Source organism: Schistocerca americana, chromosome 3 (genome assembly GCF_021461395.2).
Source record: "Schistocerca americana isolate TAMUIC-IGC-003095 chromosome 3, iqSchAmer2.1, whole genome shotgun sequence".
NCBI lineage: Eukaryota > Metazoa > Arthropoda > Insecta > Orthoptera > Acrididae > Schistocerca > Schistocerca americana.
In genome coordinates this window covers 232,062,059-232,084,455 of record NC_060121.1, presented here as the reverse complement: position 1 = coordinate 232,084,455, position 22,397 = coordinate 232,062,059, and the positions used below count along the sequence as shown (strand labels likewise).

Genomic DNA, 22,397 nt, shown 5'->3' with positions numbered 1-22,397 from the left:
GAAGAAAATCCCAGTGTAGATAAATTACCAGCAAGTCAGCTCAATGCTACTGCACTTTGTGATTTGACCATTTCTACCAATGGTAATGCTGTGAATGCAACAAGTATTACCTCTGATGATGATCCAGGACCCTCCAGCAGTACAAAAACAGCAACAATAACAACAATGACTTATGTTGACCAGTCACTTACACATGTTCCATATCGAATATACTTTGATAACCTCTTTACCAGCGTTGAACTACTACACGACCTAAAAGAGTGGGGCATGGAAGCAACTGGAACAATAAGAGGAAACAGAGTTAAGAATTGTACTCTATCATCTGTAGATAAAATTGTTGTGACTTAGCAAGACAGCCAAGTCACAACGAGAGGAAGCCGAAAGGCACACGTTAAGCTCACGCAGATTGGCGTGAGGTCTGGAACAGTTAAAAGGAAATGAGAACTTAGAAAATGGACGCAGTTGCTGTAATACTTAACTTTAATCCACATTTGTAGAACATCGCTCTTGATGATACAGAAGTATGATAGCAATAACAACTGGTAATGGCGCCTTGCTAGGTCGTAGCCAATGACTTAGCTGAAGGCTATGCTAACTATCGTCTCGGCAAATGAGATCATATTGTCAGTAATCCATCTGTGGCAAAGTCGGCTGTACAACTGGGGCGAGTGCCAGTCCATCTCTCTAGACCTGCTGTGTGGTGGCGTTCAGTCTGCTATCACTGACAGTGGCGACACGCGGGTCCGCCGTATACTAACGGACCGCGGCTGATTTAAAGGCTACCACCTAGCAAGTGTGGTGTCTGGCGGTGACACCACAAAAATGATAAAAGAAAATAGAGGATCATATGAAGTTTGTTCTGAATCAACATCCAGGATTTCCATTGTACATTGGAATGAAACAATTTTGTTACTGTAGTCACCAACTTTGACAGAATGCAACCACTACGCTCTGTAGCAAGATTTTCCAGGGAACAAAAGAAAAGGATTAGTGTGCCTCAACCTAACTTGTTACACTCCTACAATACTCATATGGGAGGCACAGATCAAGCTGACCAAGATGTATCCCTATATAGATGCTCTATAAGAGGGAAAAAGTGGTATTTCCCGATCATTACACATTTTATAGACATTGCAGAGCAAAATGCCTGCGATCTTTCCAAGCACAATGAAGAACCCATAGATCATCTGACATTTCGTTGTCGAATTATCACTGCAATTCTTGAAAGTAACAAAAGAGTCACTACCAGCAGATGATGTCCTAGTAAGAGGGCAAAACTAGATTCTAGGTTTGTAGGAAGAGAACATTATTTTGCTGAATTACCAACAGATGAGATGACAAAAAAGAAGCAGCAGCTGAAATGTCGAAGTTGCCACAAAAAAACTACTACTATGTGCGTAAAATGTGACGAACCACTTCATGTTTGTTGCTTTTTGTCTTATCATACTAGTGCATAAAATATTTCTATAGGTTATTTTCTTTGTTTTTTGTATTTATTAGCTGTTTTAGCCCATAATTCAAATTTATTTATGTTTATTTGGAAGTATGAAAACAAAATAAGTTAATTGTGCAATGTCATATACTTTAAAAACATGTTCCCTTATTGTCCCGACGTCCTTCCAGAAGGACGCCCATTTTTGGAAATACTAAATAAAAATAAATACTCAAAATTGTTTTTACTTTCTTCCTTACAATCTTGTGAATGAATGTAGATAAGATATAAATCAATTTTGAAAAACAAATAATTCAGGACTATCTTGGTTAATGACCAAGAGCAGTGGCATTTGTGTAGAGTTGTCAGTGCTAACAGATAAGTAACACTGCATGAAGTAACCACAGAAATCAGTGTTGGATATTCAGTTAATGTATACATTAGGACAGTGTGGTGAAATCTGGTGTTAATGGGTTATGGCAGCAGACAACCAAAGTGAGTGCCTTTCCTAACTGCACAACATTGCCTCCAGTGCCTCTTCTGGACTTGTTACCATATTGGTTGGACCCTTGGTGACACGAAAACCATAGCCCAGTCAGATGAATCCCTGTTTCAGTTGGTAAGGGCTGATGATAAGATTCAAGTGTGGTGGCGGCTCCATAATGGTGTGAGCTGTGTTTACATGGAATGGTCTGGTTGCTCTGGTCCAACTGAACTGATCATTGATTGGAAATTTTTATGTTCAGCTACTTCATTTGCAGCCATTCATGGATTTCATTTTCCCAAACAATAATGGAATTTCTATGGATGACAATGTGCCATGACACTAGGCCACAATTGTCCATGATTGATCTGAAGAGCATTCTGGACAGTTCAAGCAAGCAATTTGTCCACCCAGATCACCAAACATGTGACAGAATTGAGAGGCCAGTTCATGCACAAAATGCTGCACTGCCAACACTTTCACAGTTACAGATAGCTAGAGACAGCATGGATCAATATTTCTGCAGAGAACTTTCAACAAATTGTGGACTCGATACCATATTTAGTTTCTGCACTACGCCAAGTGAAAGGAGATCTGACACGGTATTAGGAGGTATCCCACGACTTTTGTCACCTCAGTGTAAAGACTAAGAAGTAGCCATTCAAGTGGAGCATGCTATGCTCAACAGCATGTTCCATCAGTGGTTAATACTGCTCTTGGCCACCGTTTGGTGGTGACTATGCAATCAGATACACATCCACATCTTAAGTGTTCAACATTCATGTCTGAGTGCATTGCAGAGGACCCATGTTCAGTTCCTGTTACCGCCAAGGATTTTTCTTTGACAGAGTATTGTAGTGAGCTAGTCTCAGTGTTGTGATGCCAGTTGAGGAGATTCTTGGGTGAGAGGTAGCTGCTCCAAGAGAGAGTGTTGTGCTGACCCCTGTCTCTCCATACAGCATACAAATGACATCATTAGCAGAGGAAGACACCATGGCCAGCTGAAAGAGAGTGGCTTCTCAGAATGAGTCCCTGGAACTGGTTAAAATTTCATTTGGATAGACAGCTTATTGGTAGTTAAGTCAATATAAAATTCTGCTCAGAAACTGCAGCAGAGATGATATGACATGAGAGCTTTGACGGGCTGCCCTGCCTTGATGGGATAGGACAATGCTGTGATGGGAATGGAGTGGAATCTACTGGATGACTGTATCTGCCAGGTTTTTCACTTTTATAATGTTATAACTATATATTTAATTGATGTGACTGTGTCACGCATCACACTACTAATGCTGTATTTGAATATTACAAAATTGTTTCTCTAACATTAATGTACATTGCTCTACATTTGGAGCAAACTGCCGTCCACCATACCAAACAGAAATTCTAAGTCATCTTGTGTCCTCCTGCAGTCATTCAACAATAACTCCTTCCCATAAACCACAGCATCATCAGCAAAAACCATGGATTGCTGGCCACACTCTCCATCAGATCAGTCCGCAGCTCATGGTCTAGTGGCTAGTGTTGCTATCTTTAGATCACAGGTCCGAGGTTCAATTCCTGACCAGGTTGGGGATTTTCTCTGCCTGGGGACTGGGTGTTTGTGATGTCCTCATCATTTCATCATCATTCATGAAAGTGTTTAGATTAGACTGTGTACAGACTGGGAATGTGTACGGGAGCTGATGACCATGCAGTTGAGCATCCCGCAAACCAATAATCATCACCACTACCACCCATTGGATCATTTATGTATATAGAGAAAAAGATTGATTCTATCCCACACTCCCCTGGGCCACTCCTGATGGTACCCTCGTCTCTTGCTATTGAGGACACCATACTGGGTTCTGTTACTTAAGAAGTCTTTGAGTCGCTCACTTATATGGGCACTGGTACCACCTCCATGGGGCCTGAGGGGACATGAGGCCCCTCAAAAATTCGTTTGTGGGGGTGGAGCCCCCCAATAATTTAAGAAAATCATTGCGATACCTTAACTTTTCCTGGTGAATTGAATGTTCAAATAACTTACGGATTGGCTGCCAGGTGATGTCGTCGACCACCACCGATATTTCGACTGTCACATAGACTCTTGTATGGAAGACGTAGTAATAGGCATCACTGGCATACAGAAGCACCCATGAAGAGTTGAAAACAAGTAAGTCACAAGATCTTGGTAGTATCCCAACTCAGTTTTGCAGAGAACACCTTATGGTAATTATCCTTGCTTGCATTTATTGCAAATCTCTCACCAAGCACAAAGTCTCAAGTGACTAGAGAGAAGAGCAGGTGATTCATGCATACAGAGTGAATCACTAACTATTGCTACCTAGAATAATTCCGAAAGCATGATAGGAGCTGAAAAGTTTGTGGGACAAAATTTTCATAGGACAACAGGGCCATAATATGACGTTGGTTTTCTGTTGCTAGGTGGGGTCGCTTCGGAGAATGAAGGTCAACTTTGTTTTTTAAATGGTATGCTAGAGTTTGGTACTTGTTTTCCAATAGCAGCTATTGAGATGAATCCAATGATATGTAACAGTATGATCTTTGAAGGTCAACGAAGGTCACAGAGGTGGCATGAATGTCGATTTACAGAAGGTGTTCAAAGTGATGACCATTGGTACCAATGCAGTGCTGCCTTTTCTTATCATGGATTAAGTGGTATTCGTTATCACTTCGCCACTTATTGAAGCACATGCTCTGACAGTTCTCTCCCATATATTGTGCAAATAGTAAATATTTGCCGAATATGGCATATCCATCTAACGTGCCATTGACATGTATACACCATTCAACAGTTTCACAATAAAACACTAATAGGAACGGTAACACTAGTAGCATTGAATCAATTGATTATGAATGATGTATTCCTTCCAATGTTGTTGTTGTTGTTGTTGTTGTTGTTGTTGTTGTCTTCAGTACAGAGCTGGTTTGATGCAGCTCTCCATGCTACTCAATCCTCTGCAAGATTCTTCATCTCCCAGCACCTCCTGCAACCTACATCCTTCTGAATCTGCTTAGTGTATTCATCTCTTGGTCTCCCTCTACGATTTTTACCCTCTATGCTGCCCTCCAATACTAAATTGGTGATCCCTTGATGCCTCAGAACATGTCCTACCAACCAATCCCGTCTTGTAGTCAAGTTGTGCCACAAATTTCTCTTCTCCCCAATTCTATTCAATACCTCCTCATTAGTTATGTGATCTACCCATCTAATCTTCAGCATTCTTCTGTAGCACCATGTTTCGAAAGCTTCTAGTCTCTTCTTGTCCAAACTATTTATCATCCATGTTTCACTTCCATACATGGCTACACTCCATACAAATATTTTCAGAAACGACTTCCTGATACTTAAATCTATACTCGATGTTAACAAACTTCTCTTCTTCAGAAACACTTTCCTTGCCATTGCCAGTCTAAATTTTATATCCTATCTACTTCGAACATCATCAGTTATTTTGCACCCCAAATAGCAAAACTCCTTTACTACTTTAAGTGTCTCATTTTCTAATCTAATTCCCTAAGCATCACCTGACTTAATTTGACTACATTCCATTATCCTCGTTTTGCTTTTGTTGATGTTCATCTAATATCCTCCTTTCAAGACACTGTCCATTCCATTCAGCTGCTCTTCCAGATCCTTTGCTGTCTCTGGGAGAATTACAATGTCATCGGCAAACCTCAAATTTTTTATTTCTTCTCCATGGATTTTAATACCTACTCCAAATTTTTCTTTTGTTTCCTTTACTGCTTGCTCAATATACAGATTGAATAACATCAGGGTTAGGCTACAACTCTGTCTCACTCCCTTACCAACCACTGTTTCCCTTTCATGCCCCTAGACTCTTATAACTGCCATCTGGTTTCTGTACAAATTGTAAATAGTATTTCGCTCCCTGTATTTTTAAATTTTCTAACCTACCTGCCCGATTAAGGGATATGACATTCCATGTTCTGATCTGTAGAATGCCAGTTTTCTTTCTCCTTCCAATAACAAGTCAATATGCTTCTCATTTATGGATAATGCCAACAAAATTCAGTGAAAACTGGAGACTTATATGCTGAAAGATATCCTCAATGTACTCTCCCTACATGTCATACATTTAAATGTGTGTATGATAAATTCAGAACAACTGGATCTTTAACACATTGGAAACACTTCAGGCAAAGGAAAGTTACTAATAAGGTAATGGAAATTGATACTCTTGCCACTGTCGTTCAAGATCCTTGTGTTAGTTCATGTCAAATTGCAAGGGAATCTGGCATGAGCCATACAGTGTAGTTTGTGTTCTGCATCACCATATGTATCATCCTTACCATATTAGTCTCGACCAAGAATTAACAGATATGGACTGTATGCTTCACATTGAGTTTTGCCAATGGGCTCATCTTCAGATTCACAGGGATAACACATTTATTAATTTGATTTTATTTACTGATGAGGCTACATTCATGAACCATGAAAATGTTAATTTGCATAACATGCATTATTGGGCAACTGACAAACCATGTTGGCTATGGCAAGTTGCACACCAAAAACCATGGTCAATGAATGTATGGTGTGGGATTCTGGAGGTCAGAATTATAGGCCCCTATTTCATTGAAGTAAATCTTAATGATAGGAAGTACACCACATTCCTGCAAGAATCATTAGGTCTGTTATCAGAAGAAATACCTTAGGAATAAGGAACAGAATGTGGTATCAACATAATAGGTGTCCAGCACTTTTTTTGCTGATGGCTAGAAATGAGTTGCAGAGACAATTCCCAATCTTTTGATTGGATGTGGAGGAGATGTGTCACGGCGGGCTTGTTCACCAGACTTGACGCCTCTGGATTTTTTTCTTGTTGGGATTCGTAAAATACATTGTTTATGAAGACATTCCAACTACACTTGAGGATATGTGAGAGAGAATTGTCAGAGCATGTGCTTTGATAAGTGACAATGTGATAAGGAGTAACACTCAATCCATGAAAAGAAGATTGCAGCACTATATTGATACTAATGGTCATCACTTCTGTAAATCAATGTTCATGCCACCTTTAAGACCTTCAAAGACCTTACTGTTACACTTCATTGGATTTGCGTCAATAGCCCCTATCAGAAAATAAGTAACAAACTATAGCATCCCATTTAGAAAAACCAAGTTGGCCTTCATATCTCTGAAGTGACCCCACCATCATATTATGGACCCCATTGTCCCATGCAACTTTTGTCCCACAAACTTTCCAGCTCCTGTCATACTTTTGGAGTTATTCTAGGTGGAAATAGATAGTGACAGACCTAATGTTTCTTGCAGGAATGTGGTGTACTTTCTACCATTAAGATTTCCTTCAATGAAATAGGGGCCTATAATTCTGACCTCCAGAATCCCACACCATACATTCATTGACCATGGTTTTTGGTGTGCAACTTGCCATAGCCAACATGGTTTGTCAGTTGCCCAATAATGCATGTTATGCAAATTAACATTTTCATGGTTCACGAATGTAGTCTCATCAGTAAATAAAATCAAATTAATAAATGTGTTATCCCTGTGAATCTGAAGATGAGCCCATTGGCAGAACTCAATGTGAAGCATACAGTCCATATCTGTTAATTCTTGGTCGAGACTAATATGGTAAGGATGATACTTATGGTGATGCAGAACACAAACTACACTGTATGGCTCATGCCAGATTCCCTTGCAATTTGACATGAACTAACACAAGGATCTTGAACGACAGTGGCAAGAGTACCAATTTCCATTACCTTATTAGTAACTTTCCTTTGCCTGATATGTTTCCAATGTGTTAAATATCCAGTTGTTCTGAATTTATCATACACACATTTAAATGTATGACATGTAGGGAGAGTACATTGAGGATATCTTTCAGCATATAAGTCTCCAGTTTTCACTGAATTTTGTTGGCATTATCCATAAATGAGATGCATATTGACTTGTTATTGGAAGGAGAAAGAAAACTGGCATTCTACAGATCAGAACATGGAATGTCATATCCCTTAATCGGGCAGGTAGGTTAGAAAATTTAAAAATACAGGGAGCGAAATACTATTTACAATTTGTACAGAAACCAGATGGCAGTTATAAGAGTCTAGGGGCATGAAAGGGAAACAGTGGTTGGTAAGGGAGTGAGACAGAGTTGTAGCCTAACCCTGATGTTATTCAATCTGTATATTGAGCAAGCAGTAAAGGAAACAAAAGAAAAATTTGGAGTAGGTATTAAAATCCATGGAGAAGAAATAAAAAATTTGAGGTTTGCCGATGACATTGTAATTCTCCCAGAGACAGCAAAGGATCTGGAAGAGCAGCTGAATGGAATGGACAGTGTCTTGAAAGGAGGATATTAGATGAACATCAACAAAAGCAAAACGAGGATAATGGAATGTAGTCAAATTAAGTCAGGTGATGCTTAGGGAATTAGATTAGAAAATGAGACACTTAAAGTAGTAAAGGAGTTTTGCTATTTGGGGTGCAAAATAACTGATGATGTTCGAAGTAGATAGGATATAAAATTTAGACTGGCAATGGCAAGGAAAGTGTTTCTGAAGAAGAGAAGTTTGTTAACATCGAGTATAGATTTAAGTATCAGGAAGTCGTTTCTGAAAATATTTGTATGGAGTGTAGCCATGTATGGAAGTGAAACATGGATGATAAATAGTTTGGACAAGAAGAGACTAGAAGCTTTCGAAACATGGTGCTACAGAAGAATGCTGAAGATTAGATGGGTAGATCACATAACTAATGAGGAGGTATTGAATAGAATTGGGGAGAAGAGAAATTTGTGGCACAACTTGACTACAAGACGGGATTGGTTGGTAGGACATGTTCTGAGGCATCAAGGGATCACCAATTTAGTATTGGAGGGCAGCATAGAGGGTAAAAATCGTAGAGGGAGACCAAGAGATGAATACACTAAGCAGATTCAGAAGGATGTAGGTTGCAGGAGGTGCTGGGAGATGAAGAATCTTGCAGAGGATTGAGTAGCATGGAGAGCTGCATCAAACCAGCTCTGTACTGAAGACAACAACAACAACAACAACAACAACAACAACAACAACAACATTGGAAGGAATACATCATTCACAATCAATTGATTCAATGCTACTAGTGTTACCGTTCCTATTAGTGTTTTATTGTGAAACTGTTGAATGGTGTATACATGTCAATGGCACGTTAGATGGATATGCCATATTCGGCAAATATTTACTATTTGCACAATATATGGGAGAGAACTGTCTGAGCATGTGCTTCAATAAGTGGTGAAGTGATAACGAATACCACTTAATCCATGATAAGAAAAGGCAGCACTGCACTGGTACCAATGGTCATCACTTTGAACACCTTCTGTAAATAGACATTCATGCCACCTCTGTGACCTTCGTTGACCTTCAAAGATCATACTGTTACATATCATTGGATTCATCTCAATAGCTGCTATTGGAAAACAAGTACCAAACTCTAGCATACCATTTAAAAAACAAAGTTGACCTTCATTCTCCGAAGCGACCCCACCTAGCAACAGAAAACCAACGTCATATTATGGCCCTGTTGTCCTATGAAAATTTTGTCCCACAAACTTTTCAGCTCCTATCATGCTTTCGGAATTATTCTAGGTAGCAATAGTTAGTGATTCACTCTGTATGCATGAATCACCTGCTCTTCTCTCTAGTCACTTGAGACTTTGTGCTTGGTGAGAGATTTGCAATAAATGCAAGCAAGGATAATTACCATAAGGTGTTCTCTGCAAAACTGAGTTGGGATACTACCAAGATCTTGTGACTTACTTGTTTTCAACTCTTCATGGGTGCTTCTGTATGCCAGTGATGCCTATTACTACGTCTTCCATACAAGAGTCTATGTGACAGAGAATTGGATGTCTGAATGATCTTCCTGTGTGAATCATATATTAAATGCAACATTTAAAATTTCAGCTTTCCTTTTGTTGTCTCCTGTTGCCACATTTGATTGGTCAACAAGTGAAGGAGTCTTTAACCCAATTATCAATGTTATGTAGGATTAGAATTTTCTCAGGTTCTCAGCAAGATTTTTTGCTAAGGTATGACAGTGGTAGTTGTATGCTTCATGCATTGATCTTTTTACAGATGCATGAATTTCCACTAACTTTGGATCATTTGCACATTCTTTTTTGATCCAAGAGTCCAACAGTCTCTGTTTCCTAGCATTTTCCAGTTTTGTTATTAAACCATGGTGGGCCTTTCCCATCCTTAATCCACTTACTCAACACATATTTATCCAGAGTGCAGTTTATAATTCATTTAAACTTTGCCCACAATTTCTCTATTTCCATCATAGTTGAACTAAATGATCTCCGTACATTGCCTAAATGGGAAACCAACAGCCACTTATCTTTATTTTTCAGCAAAAATGCTCTCTTAGCTTTCTTGATGGATTTATCAACATTAGTAACCTTCATCACTAAGATAATATTCCTGTCTCTATACTGACACCAATGATGTCTGACATGTTTTTGGCTATAAGGTCTATAAATACTTCCATTGCATGTGGACTGTCAAACCATCTGCTCAACACAATTTTCAGAAAACATGTCCAAAAATAGTTCACAAGACTGCCTGTCCATATCATCTGCAATCAATCCATAGATGTTGTCCCAGTTTATACTTCAAAATAATTTAACTGGATAGAAAAAAAATTTATTCAACAAGTGGCAGCAGAATATACATATAAAAGATGGTTGTGATTGGCAAGGTTTCGGAGACAGTGGCTCCTTCTTCCGACAGAAATGTTGAAGGGGAAGGAAGGGGGGTGAAGGAAAACAACAGGAGAGGTCTAGGAAAAGAGTTAGATTTCAGGAAAGTCACCCAGAACTGCAGGTCAGGCAACACTTACTGCCAGGATGAGAAGGAAAGACTGATTGTTGGCGATTGCAATGGATAAGATTTGAAAACCTGAGAGCTTAGAGGTGGCAGACAGGGTAATATGCAAACAGAGATTACTGCTTAAACATCATGCATCAGTTAATAAGAGTGAAAAGCTAAGCGCATTGTACAAAAGAGAGGGGGAGAGGGGTTGTGAAAAATAGACAGGTAAGACAATGAAAGATGTAGAAAATTAAAACAGAAAGAAGCAGATAGTAATTACTGTGAAGAAATGCTGAGATGGAATAAATTAACATAAATTAAGGCCAGGTTTGTGGTAAGAAACAAGGACATGTTGTAGTGCTAGTTCCCACATGTGGAGTTCCGTGAAACTGGTGTCTGGGGGAAGAATCCAGAGAGCACATGTGGTGAAGCATGCACTGAGGTCATGATTGTCATGTTGTAGAGAATGCCTTGCAACAGGATATTGCAAGTTGCCAGTATACATCCTCTGCTTATGCTTGTTCATCCTAATTGATAATTTGGTGGTAGTCATGCCAGTGTAGAAGGTCAGACAAAGTTTACATAACAGCTGGTATGATGTGTGTCATTTCACAGGTGGCTCTCCCTACGATAGTATATGTTTTGCCAGTTGAAGGGCTGCTGTATGTGGTGGTAGGAGGGTGCATAGGACAAATCTTGCAGCAGAACAGTCATAGGGGTGGGATACATAGGGTTGGGAGATGGGTGCAGAAGAAACATAGGGTCTGACAAGAATATTATGGAGATTGGGAGGGCAACAGAAAACTATTGTAGGTGCAGTGGGCAAAATTTCAGACGGAATGGATCTCATTTCAAGACATGATTTTAGGAAGTCAAGGCCCTGTCAAAGTAGCTGATTAACCCATTCCATACCAGGATAGTAGTGAGTCACCAATGGTGTGTTCCGAAGTTGTTTTTTTTGAAGGATCAGCAGTACCAGGATTGGATGTGAAGGCCTGGGAAATCTGATTTTTAATTAGGCTCGTGGGGTAATTACATGCAGTGAAGACTGGGGTGTATTGGTGTGTATTGCATGAAGAGTCTTCATCCGAACAAATACCAGGCAGTATGGGAGGGAGTGTTTGACATGGAAAGGATGGCAGCTGTCAGAATGTAAGTACTGTGTTTGTTGGTAGGTTCCACGTAGATAGAAGTGTGTAACTGGCCGTTGGTGAGGACGAGATCAACATCAAGGAAAGTGACATGGGATTCGGAATAGGACCATGTGAAATCTTATTGGGAGAAGGTATTTGGAAATTCTAGGAATTTTAGCAGGTCAGCCTCACCAGAAGTCCATATGGTAAAGATGTCATCATGTATCTAAACCAAACCAAGAGTTGAAGACTTATTGATCCCAGGAAAGCACCCTCAAAGTGACCCATGAAAAGTTTGGCATAGGAAGGAGCCAACCTGGTTCCCATGGCTGTACCCCTGATCTGTTTGTATGTTTCCCTCTCAAAGGTGAAGTAGTTGTTGGTAAGTATAAAACTGATTTGATGAGTAGGAAGGATGTCATAGGTTTGGAATCAGGTGGATGCTGACTGATGGAATGTTCAGCAGCAGACAGACCATGTATGTGGGGGATGTTGGTATAGAATGAGGAAGTGGTTGGTATCTTTGATGTAGGAGGGCAGTCTTTGTGCTATGGGTTGCAGGTTTTGATCAACAAAGGCAGATATACATTCAGTGGGAGCTTTGAACCCAGCAACTATAGAATGGCCAGGATGATTGTGTCTGTGGATCTTAGGAAGAAGGTAAAAGCTGGAGTACATAGTTTGGGTGGGGCGAGAAGTTCTATAGATTGAGGTGTTAATCCTTGTGTGGTTTTAAGGGGGGACTGCAGGTTAGTTTGAATCAGGTGGATGGGGTCTTGACGGCAGGTGCTAAATGTAGGGTTGTCAGAGCTGGTGTAGATTTTAACTAATGTACTCCTTTTGGTCAAGTACTATAGTAGTAGATCCTTTGTCTGCTGGGAGGATAATGATGGAGTCATCAGCTTTTAGGTAACGTAGAGTCAGGAGTTCTGCAGAGGACAGGTTAGGATCATGTTGTAGGGACCTGAGGAATGGTTGTGAAGCAATGCTGGATGTGAGGAATTCTTGCAAGGGATGATGTAGAATCAGTGGTGGGGATTCAAGTTGGGATTGTGGTCTTCACCATTCAAGGCAGGATTCAGTGTTAGGTTTGCTGTTGGATAGGTTTTGGGATTGGGTTGCAAAGTGATATTTCTATTGGATATCATGTGTGAAAAGTAGGTCCTTCACCAATGCAGCATATCAAATGCAGGTTTAAGACTGAAAGTGAGACCCTTAGATAATATAGATAATTCAGGAGGGGAGAGTGGTTTAGATGAGAGGTTAAGGACACTGTACTGTTGTGACTCGTTCTTGTGTTTATGAGTTATTCTTGGTCTGGGAGGCAATGGTGAAGGCTGTGGGATGTTAAGGAGGTTGGCCAAGCTCCGTTTGTAGAAGAGGAGTGGTTGTTGATGGTGTGGCTGTTTAGGGAGCTGCAGAGGGAGTAGGACAGGAGGGACAGGAAGGGAAACACCACTGTTGGGGTAGTGTAGCAGAAGGTGGGATAATTTTTGAGGTGAAGTCTGGCATGTTGTTGCAGTTTGAAGTTGGCTTGATGGATGATACCATTCAAGGAATGTATGCACTACTGAATGTATACTTCTTTGAATGGTTCTAAAACTGTCACAGCAAATTTGGGTAGTTGTTTAAGATATCTGATAATTAATTTCAGTTCACTTAGATCTCTTACATTCATCCAAATAACTTCTCAGCCAAAATCAATTTTGGCCTTGATAGGCATAATACTTTCCTTGACTGCAGTGAATACTTTCCCTAATATGGCATTTTCCCTAATATGGCATTTTTGTTTCACATTGCTTGCCTAACTAAATATTTCAGAAATTTGTTATGATTAATTCAACTATTTATTGTTAAAATTTTGACAGCTGAAGTATCTTTACTTTGTACATGGTCTGCCATGTGCACTCCACAAGTACTCTGCCACCCAAGCAGCTGCTTTGTTTGTGTAGTGCACCCCGACCTATAAAAGACAGTCCCACAATTCTCCACCAACCAAAGGACCCCAATCAATTCTGGGAATGATGCTACAGATTGTGAGTTCTGCATGCACCCTTTGAACTAGACCAGCAGTTTTCATCATCTCCACCAGCTGCCCTTACGAAATGAGGACAGAACTCAAGAACAGATGTGAACCACAATTTGCAGACAGCTGCACCCTGCACATATGATAGCTGCAGGCAGGGCCTCGTCCACATCTCAGATGAGATCCCTCCAGCAAGCATGCCGAGCACATGTTGGATTTCTTCCTCACCCTAGATAGAGTTCCATAATGCACACAACATTGGAACTCCCAGTAACTAGCTAACCTCTTCTCCTGTGTGTCTGCTGGGATTCTGCTGAAGGAGCAGCCACCTGTACACTCACATGGTGGATAGTTGAGGCCAGCTGGCCAGCATCTGTTTTGACTCCCTGCATTCTCAATCTCCATTCACTGTGTGGTGAGGGCACATGCCCACATCAGGTGCACTGCAAGTTGCCTCAGCAGCAGAGCCTGTGAGAAAAACAAACAACACCTGAGGTGTCCTGTACAGTGTAGCATATTTTCTGCCACCACTGCACATAAAGGCAGCAGCCTGAAGACAGCTAACTGTGGCCAAAAGCTTCTGCAGCTGTTCAAAAACTGTGGCTAGCTGCTCCTGCATCTGCACACAGCGTGAACATGTCCTATCCATCCTAATACTACCAAATTAAGAATGAACTATAAAAGCATGCAGAGAAAGCTAAATATGTAACTCGCTACCCTCCTGAAGTGTCACCAACAAGGCTGATACCTTACTGAGCAGTATAGCTGGCTGTTCAAGAGAGATAACTGTGCTGAAGACTGCATGAATCTACACTTTACAGTTACTAAAATGCAAGATTACATCTCTTAAATTCAAAAGCACACAAGAAATTTAAGAATTACGTTAAGACAAAGACAGAAAAAGCTAAATAAGTAACGTGCTCCTTGCTCCTATGCTGGAGTGTCACAGGTGGCAGCTGAGCCTGATTAGGCAGAGACAAATGGTCACTGGGCATTCAAAAATTCTCTCTCTCTCTCTCTCTCTCTCTCTCTCTCTCTCTCTCTCTCTCTCTCTCTCTCTCTCTCGTGTGCGTGCACGCGCGCGCACGCGCATGCGCACGCGTGTGTGTGTGTGTGTGTGTGTGTGTGTGTGTGTGTGTGTGTGTGTGTGTGAAGAAGACCTAAATATTTTATAATTTACATGCACAAGGTTGTAGCTAAAATATATGTGAATAAAATGCTTACTCTTTAATGTATTATGTTCACCTGCAGAACAATTAATTGAAGCTAAGCTCTTGTAAAATAGGTGTAAAAGTTTTGTAAAAATGTCTGAAAGTCTTGAAAAAGATTGAAATCTTGTATTTAAAAAAAAATAAATAAATAAATAAAACGCCACCAGTTTCAGTAATCTCTCCTCATGGCTGGCTTCATGTGGAGGCAACACTTGGGCTCTCACTATATACATTATTTGATTTTAACTGAGTGTGGATGTTTTGTGCAGTGAAACAATTTGTTTTTTGCATGCAACATTTCCATTGTAAATGTTTGTTCATTTATTAGGGAAACATATTTATGCATTGCTTTTTAAACACTGTGTGTAATTTAACTTCAGTTGAGTCGATTGAAATTTAAACTATACTAGTTCTTTTATTATGTATATATGCAGGCTGAAGTGATGAATTAAAATTTGTAGCAAGGCTGCGATTTAAACCTAAGTCTCCTACTCATTAGGCTGATGTGCTACCCACTAAGCCTCCATGACACAGTGGCTTTGCAACTCCATTGACTATCCTAGGACACCTCACTCCTCAATCCAAATTCCCATTCATATCTCAGCCCACTTGATATTGCCCCTGAACTAAAACAGTGTTGCAGAGGCTCTCTACCTGTATTGGAATAGTACCTCAACAGAATGTTTCGTTTGATGCTGACATGTTATTCCAATACAGTTGGAGAACCTCTGCAATGCTGTTCAAATTTAGGGGCCATACAAAGTGTGCTGAAGCATGAATAGGAATTAAGATTGAGGAGTGAGGCATGCTAGGGTATTCCATGCAGTTGTGCAAAGCCATTGAGCCAGTACGGGGTAGTGGTTAGCACATCTGCCTAGTGAGCAGAAGACCTGCGTTTCAATCCCAGCCTTGGTACAAATTTTCATTCTGTGCTTCAGTCTGCATATATACGTCAAAGATGTTTGAAACTTGAGAAAGTCTCTGGAACCATATAGTTTCATTTGACTCCTTTTTTTATGGTTGAATTATTTCTCTTCCTCAGCTTCCACAGAAATGAAAAATGCTTCAAAGGTAGTTGAAGTGCAACTGGGAAGCAACCTAACTCTTACCTGTGGAGACAACATTAGCAAAGATTATTGTGTGTTTCAAGGTCCAAGGCCAGAAATTTCAACTGGAATATTGACCTCATGCAAAGTTTTACTGTCTCCAGTAGCAAAACTACATTTAGGGATCTGGACATGTACAATTGGCCTACCACACACGACAAAAGAAATCCAAGAAGTTATTACTGTAACTGACTTAGGTAAGTGAATATTTCTTCTCTTATGATTTCCATTAAACTGTGAATGAAAGATAAACTCATTTATACAATGATGAAGAGAAAATGGAAAAAGTATCCATAAATTTAGTGGTCAGTATAAGGTTCACAAAATGTGAAGTTCCACGCAGGAAAATGAAAGTGCTGAGTGAATGTCAGAAGGTGTGTTGTGCAAATCACTTCATTACATGGAAATCATTGAAGCTGAACTGGTACATCCTAATGGATACAAACTTAAATTATACTACTATGAAACCAGTAAGAAGAAAGGTAGAGTTTTTTCAAGTACAAAAAGATGGGCTTTAATCCCATGCTCTTCTGTGCAATAAGATTTGGATAGTATTCCACAGAATTGTATCAGGAAAACCAAAGCCTGTTGTACTGACATCTCTCACATCACCAGTAGAATAGCTGTGGACATTATAAGGACATTTGTTGGAAACATGTTGCAGTCCATGCAAATAAAAGATAAATATGGAAATACTTAAAAAATGTCTACTTTCATATTATGTAGACAAACCATGAAGTATTTCAGAGTTCAGTACTAGGATCTCTGTGCTTTATTTCATATATAAATATCATACCCATTGCAATAATTGGAAAGCTGCTGACAACACAACTTTACTAGTATATAGCAACTCAGTAAAGGATCTGGAGAAAAGAACCACTGAGAACATGCACATGTCAGAAAGATATTATGCAGAAAATAATCCATTAATGAACAGGAGGAAAATAACAAGTACAAAATTTTAAACAAACAGAATGGACAACTCAGAGGATTGTATTCTAAGCATTGAGGATGCAGTTCTAGAGGCAGTTGACTATAATAGATATCTGAGGACAGAGGTGAACAAACATCTGATGTGGGAAAACCACATTGATAAGGTTTGCTCAAAAATAAATACAAATATATTCTTAATAAAGGAAATGCTTACACTACTGGCCATTAAAATTGCTACACTATGAAGATGATGTGCTACAGACGCAAAATTTAACTGGCAGGAAGATGATGCTGTGATGTGCAAATGGTTAGCTTTTCAGAGCATTCACACAAGGTTGTCGCCGGGATTATTCCAATACCAAAGGAAGTAGGTGCTGGTAGGCGTGAATAATACCAAACTATCATAAATGAAAAGCACCAGTTTGCTTTTGCTCTACAATATTACTTTTATTGTAAACCGGTTTTCAGCTTACAAGGCCATCTTCAGACATTTAAATGTCTGCTAAAAAGTAATATTGTAGAACAAAAGCAAACTGGTGCTTTTCATTTATTATAATGTTGTTCTACCAAGAACTGACAGAAGATTCTGTTAATATGACCAAACTATCAGGTTAATAAGTCATGGCTACAAAATACTATTGCTAATTATTTACAGAAGAATGGAAAAAACTATCAGAAGCCAATCTTGGGTAGATCAGTTTTGATTCTAAAGAAATGTAGGAATGTGTGAGGCAATACAGACCCTTGACTTTTCTTAGAAGATAGATTAATGAAAGGCAAACCTATGCTTATATCATTTGTAAACTTGGAGAAAGCTTTTGACAGTGTTGACTGGAATACAGTGTTCAAAATTTTGAAGATAGCATGGAAAAATTTGCAACTTGTATAGAAATCAGATGACAAGTATAAGAGTTGAAGTACATGAAAGGGGAGCAGTGGTTGACTAGGCACTGGACAGGGTTGTAGCCTATCCCTGATATTCACTCTGTACATAGAGCAATCAGTAAAGAAAATCAAAGAAAAATTTGGAGACTAAATTAAAGGTCACAAAGAAGAAATAAACACTTTGGAATTTTCTGATGACATTGTTATTTTGTCAGAAACAGTAAAGGACTTGGAAGAGCAGTTGAATGGAAGGGATGGTGTCTTGCAAGGGGGTTACAAGGTGAAAATCCACAAAGGTAAAAGAAGGGTAATGCAATGTCTCCAAATTAAGTCAGCTGACACTGAGAGGACTGGATTAGAAAATGAGACACTAAAACCAATAGATGAGTTTTTCTATTTGGGCAGTAAAATAAAAGATGATGGCCAAAGCACAGAGTATATAAAATACAGACTGGCAATGGAAAGAAAAGCATTTTTGAAGAAGAAAAATTTGTTTACGTTGAATATCAATTGAAGTGTTACGGATTCTTTTCTGAAGATATTTGCATATAAAGTAGTCTTGTATGGAACAGAACCATGGACAATAAGCAGTTCAGAGAAGAAGAAAACAGAGGCTTTTGAAATGTGTTGTAACAGAAGAATGCTGAAGGTTAGATGGGTAAATGAGGAGGTATTGGAAAAAAACTGGGGGGAAAAGAAATTTGTGGTACAACTTGATTACAAGAAAGGATTGTTTGATGGGACATATCATGAGACATCAAGGAATGGTCAGTTTAGTATTGAAGGGAAGTGTTGCAGTAAAAACTGGTTTAGGGAGACGTAGAGATAAACACATTAAGCAGAGTCAAATGGGTGTTCGTTCTAGTAGTTATTAGGAGTTGAAGATGCTTACACAGGGTATAGGAGCATGGAAAATGTATCAGACCAGTCTCTGGACTGAAGACTAGAACAATAACACATCAGTATGGGGAGGAGAAGCAGATGCACACATTCAGAGAATTTAAAAAACTTCTAAGGAATGCCACCAGATGCATAGTAAAATGACCACCATGGTAATACTGCAATAACAAATTTAAAGAATGTGAAATATTAACTGTATCTGGTTTGTACATAGATAAGGAAATACTCCTTTTAATGATAAACTGTACAGTACCTGCAAACACACTTTTTCATGACGACCACACAAGAGCTAGAAAAACTTACCAAATCTGCAACGAAAGGTTGAAAATGACAGATAGGGATGCTAGAAATGCAGGAAACTCATTTTATAACAGAGTTCCACTTAGCATTAAGAGCATAAAGGAAATGAGCACTTAAAAAAGAAAACTGAAGGAATATGTAATCTCTGGATGTTGGTAGAAGGTGAAGCAATACTTGTAGACAAATTCATGGAACAAAGTTGTATTTAAAACTGGAAGTAGTATAAGGTAATTCTTCTTTGTGTACAAGCCAAGACCCTGAGGAAGGAAGATAGGAAGACCTGAAAATACATAAGAAGAGAATGATAGACAAAGTGCCAATCTGAGTTTCTGATGCTGTTTATTCCTGCCAGTGTGAGTTTAAAAATATTTCTTCAGTTTATGCAAATGTCTCAGTATTTTTTATGTAATATGGCATTCATATATAATTTTGTCTCCTGTTATTTTTAAAATATTATTTTTATAAGGTGTTATTGTGTGTTTTTGCTGTATATACAATATCTATTTACTACTGATTACCTGTTATCACTATGAGCACATAAAATTATGATTTCACTCTATCGATGATAAATTTAAAAGGAATTTTGTTAAGACTATATAAAACTTGCAACATGACATGTAAAATATCATTATAAAATATGTTCTATGGATAACAATAAACTGAACTAAACTAAATATCTTTAGCTTCATAAAGCAAATAGAAACTGTTTTAATAGGGTTTTGTAGACATAACTATTCTATTGTGTTCTAACTAGATAAATTATCTTAGGAGACGTTAACATAGATTTTCTGTCTGATAGTATTGATCAAGAATGACTAGAATTGTGATGTCCAGCTTTGCAGTATTTGGTACAGCATAGTTCCTTAGAAGGACTGAAGGACAGTGTGTAAAACTTTGGCAATTTGTTTCTTTATACTCAGTTATCTTTAATGATTTAGATGAAAATTAAAGGCAATGGTTTAATCTGACCATGATGGTAAAATATTCTGATTCATATTACAAAAGAAATTTTGTGTGTGACAGAATAACACAGTTACTCAATCCATGGTGTGTGGAGAAAAATTATGAGGATAATACTGGGAGGCGTTTTATAAAACAGTCTGTGTAGCTAGAAAATTTAACTCTTATTTAATCCTTTCAATGGGTATGATGGATATACAGATCCTTCACTTGCTTCTTCTCAGTGGAAATATCACATATATCCATCCTACATGATTCTGTACCTGGTAGTGAATGACAATGACAAGTTACAGGCTGATGGTGTCATGCTGGTAGTTAAAGCTTACTCTACTAGGAAGTACCTCTCATTAGCCAAGTCAGTGTTTTCTCAGGTGGTTGTACTATTTGTGTCATGAATGTGCTTAATACATCACTTGGCAGTTGAGCAATACACTTTTCACTTTCCCTAAAATAATAAGGGTAAAACTGGACAAAAGAAGGCCATGAAATATTTATCAGTCAGAAGCCCATTCATTGCAGCAGCGTAACTTCCTTTTCAGTATTGAAATAAGTTGTGATTCAAATCATGAATTATATCTCAATCTGATTATTTTACTTCTCTACTGCAAGTCACATTACAAAAGAATAAACCATTCATCTTTCACTTTTTGATCATAATAAAGCAAAACAGATAGAGCTAAATCACATGTGTCTCTTAACATTTTATGTAAGTTTTCAGTTTGCAAATTTAAAAGAAGGTATATTACAGTTCATGAAAAAAAATCTTCTGCATAAAATCAATGTCTATTTTCTTTGATCCTCACTTGGAGAATGGGCAGCAAATTAGTTCATAAAGGTAGGACAAAGATTTTGCCATCACCATATTTTGGAAAGGAGAAAATATGGTGGTGCAAGCAGTCTCATCTGAAGTGATATAATGTTAGGATTAGACTCAATGGAAAGAGGGTTAATAACATGAGATTTAGAGATGACATTGTATCATTGACAAATGATTTTGATGAACTATAGACATTGATATCAGATCTTGTCTGAGACTGCCAAGTAGTGGAATCAAACACAAACTTTACCAAGACAAAAGCTATGCCTAGTAAATGAAGCATGATAGGAAACAAACAGCTCAAAAACACACACTGGGCACTCTCAGGAAATACATTTATTTCGCCAGGTTGTAAATATGATAGGAGGCATAAGACTGGAAATCTTTCAATGCACTGAACTCACCTGGCAAGCATTTGGAAAACATTTAGCTATCTTAAGGTCAAATATGTTAATAAAACTGAAAAAAATAGTATTTGATCAATGTGTCATCCCCATTTTGAGTTACTGATGTGAGGTGCCTAGACACTTTATGAATATACAGGATGGAAACTTGGAACTGCACACCTAAGCAAGGAACCTCTATATTGGAATTAACAAGGAAAGATCAAGAAAGGCCAGTGGACATCATAACAAGATCATCCTGCAGAGAACAGCCACTATGAATTGGCTATGGGCAGCATTGTTCATGGAAGGACTGATGACTGGACAAAGGTGATGCTGAAATGGAGTACCAGTGTTAGAGACATACCATGAGGAAGACCACAAGACTGATTGGACAAATATCTGTGAAAGATCAATGGAGTCACTGACCGAAAGGACCATTCCTAATAGGAGAAGAATTTGCAGACATAACTGAGCTCAGTACCTGTAGATCATTCTTTGATAGAGACAGCTACTGCTGCTTCTGATGACAAAGATAATGATGATGATGATGATAATGATGATGATAATGATGATAATGATGATGATGATGATGATGACAATGTTGAGTAGTAACTGTGTATCAAATGTTGCTGTGGTAGATACTATTAATCATCATCATCTTAACTGGGATGTGAAAAACCTGATTACATGAAGTAGCAGTATGTAGTTAATACTCAGTGTCAACAAGAAGCTCAGAATACTGCAGGAGTAGCCCATAGCTAATGGGGATATTTTTATCCAACTCACACCTTTTTTACAGTAGTAAGTGTAAGCTGAGTATTTCCGCCCATATGTATCCTCTTTGTATGTATGGAGAATGGAAACATTGCATCTTGCACAGATTCAAGATATATTATAGAAACTAAACCTCCTGAGATGTTGCTTGTTTGTTAATTAAAACCTCAGTCTCAACAATAATGTACTACATCAGTGACCCACCA

General features: G+C 38.7%; 1 protein-coding gene across 1 annotated transcript in view; it reads left to right on the top strand.

The window, feature by feature from the left end:
• LOC124607271 overlaps positions 1-22,397 on the top strand; it is a 234,656-nt gene that overhangs the window by 169,621 nt on the left and 42,638 nt on the right. Inside the window, exon 8 of the mRNA XM_047139549.1 lies at positions 16,173-16,433. Within this exon, the coding sequence (XP_046995505.1) occupies positions 16,173-16,433 (261 nt within the window). The remainder of the gene's footprint in view (positions 1-16,172; positions 16,434-22,397) is intronic.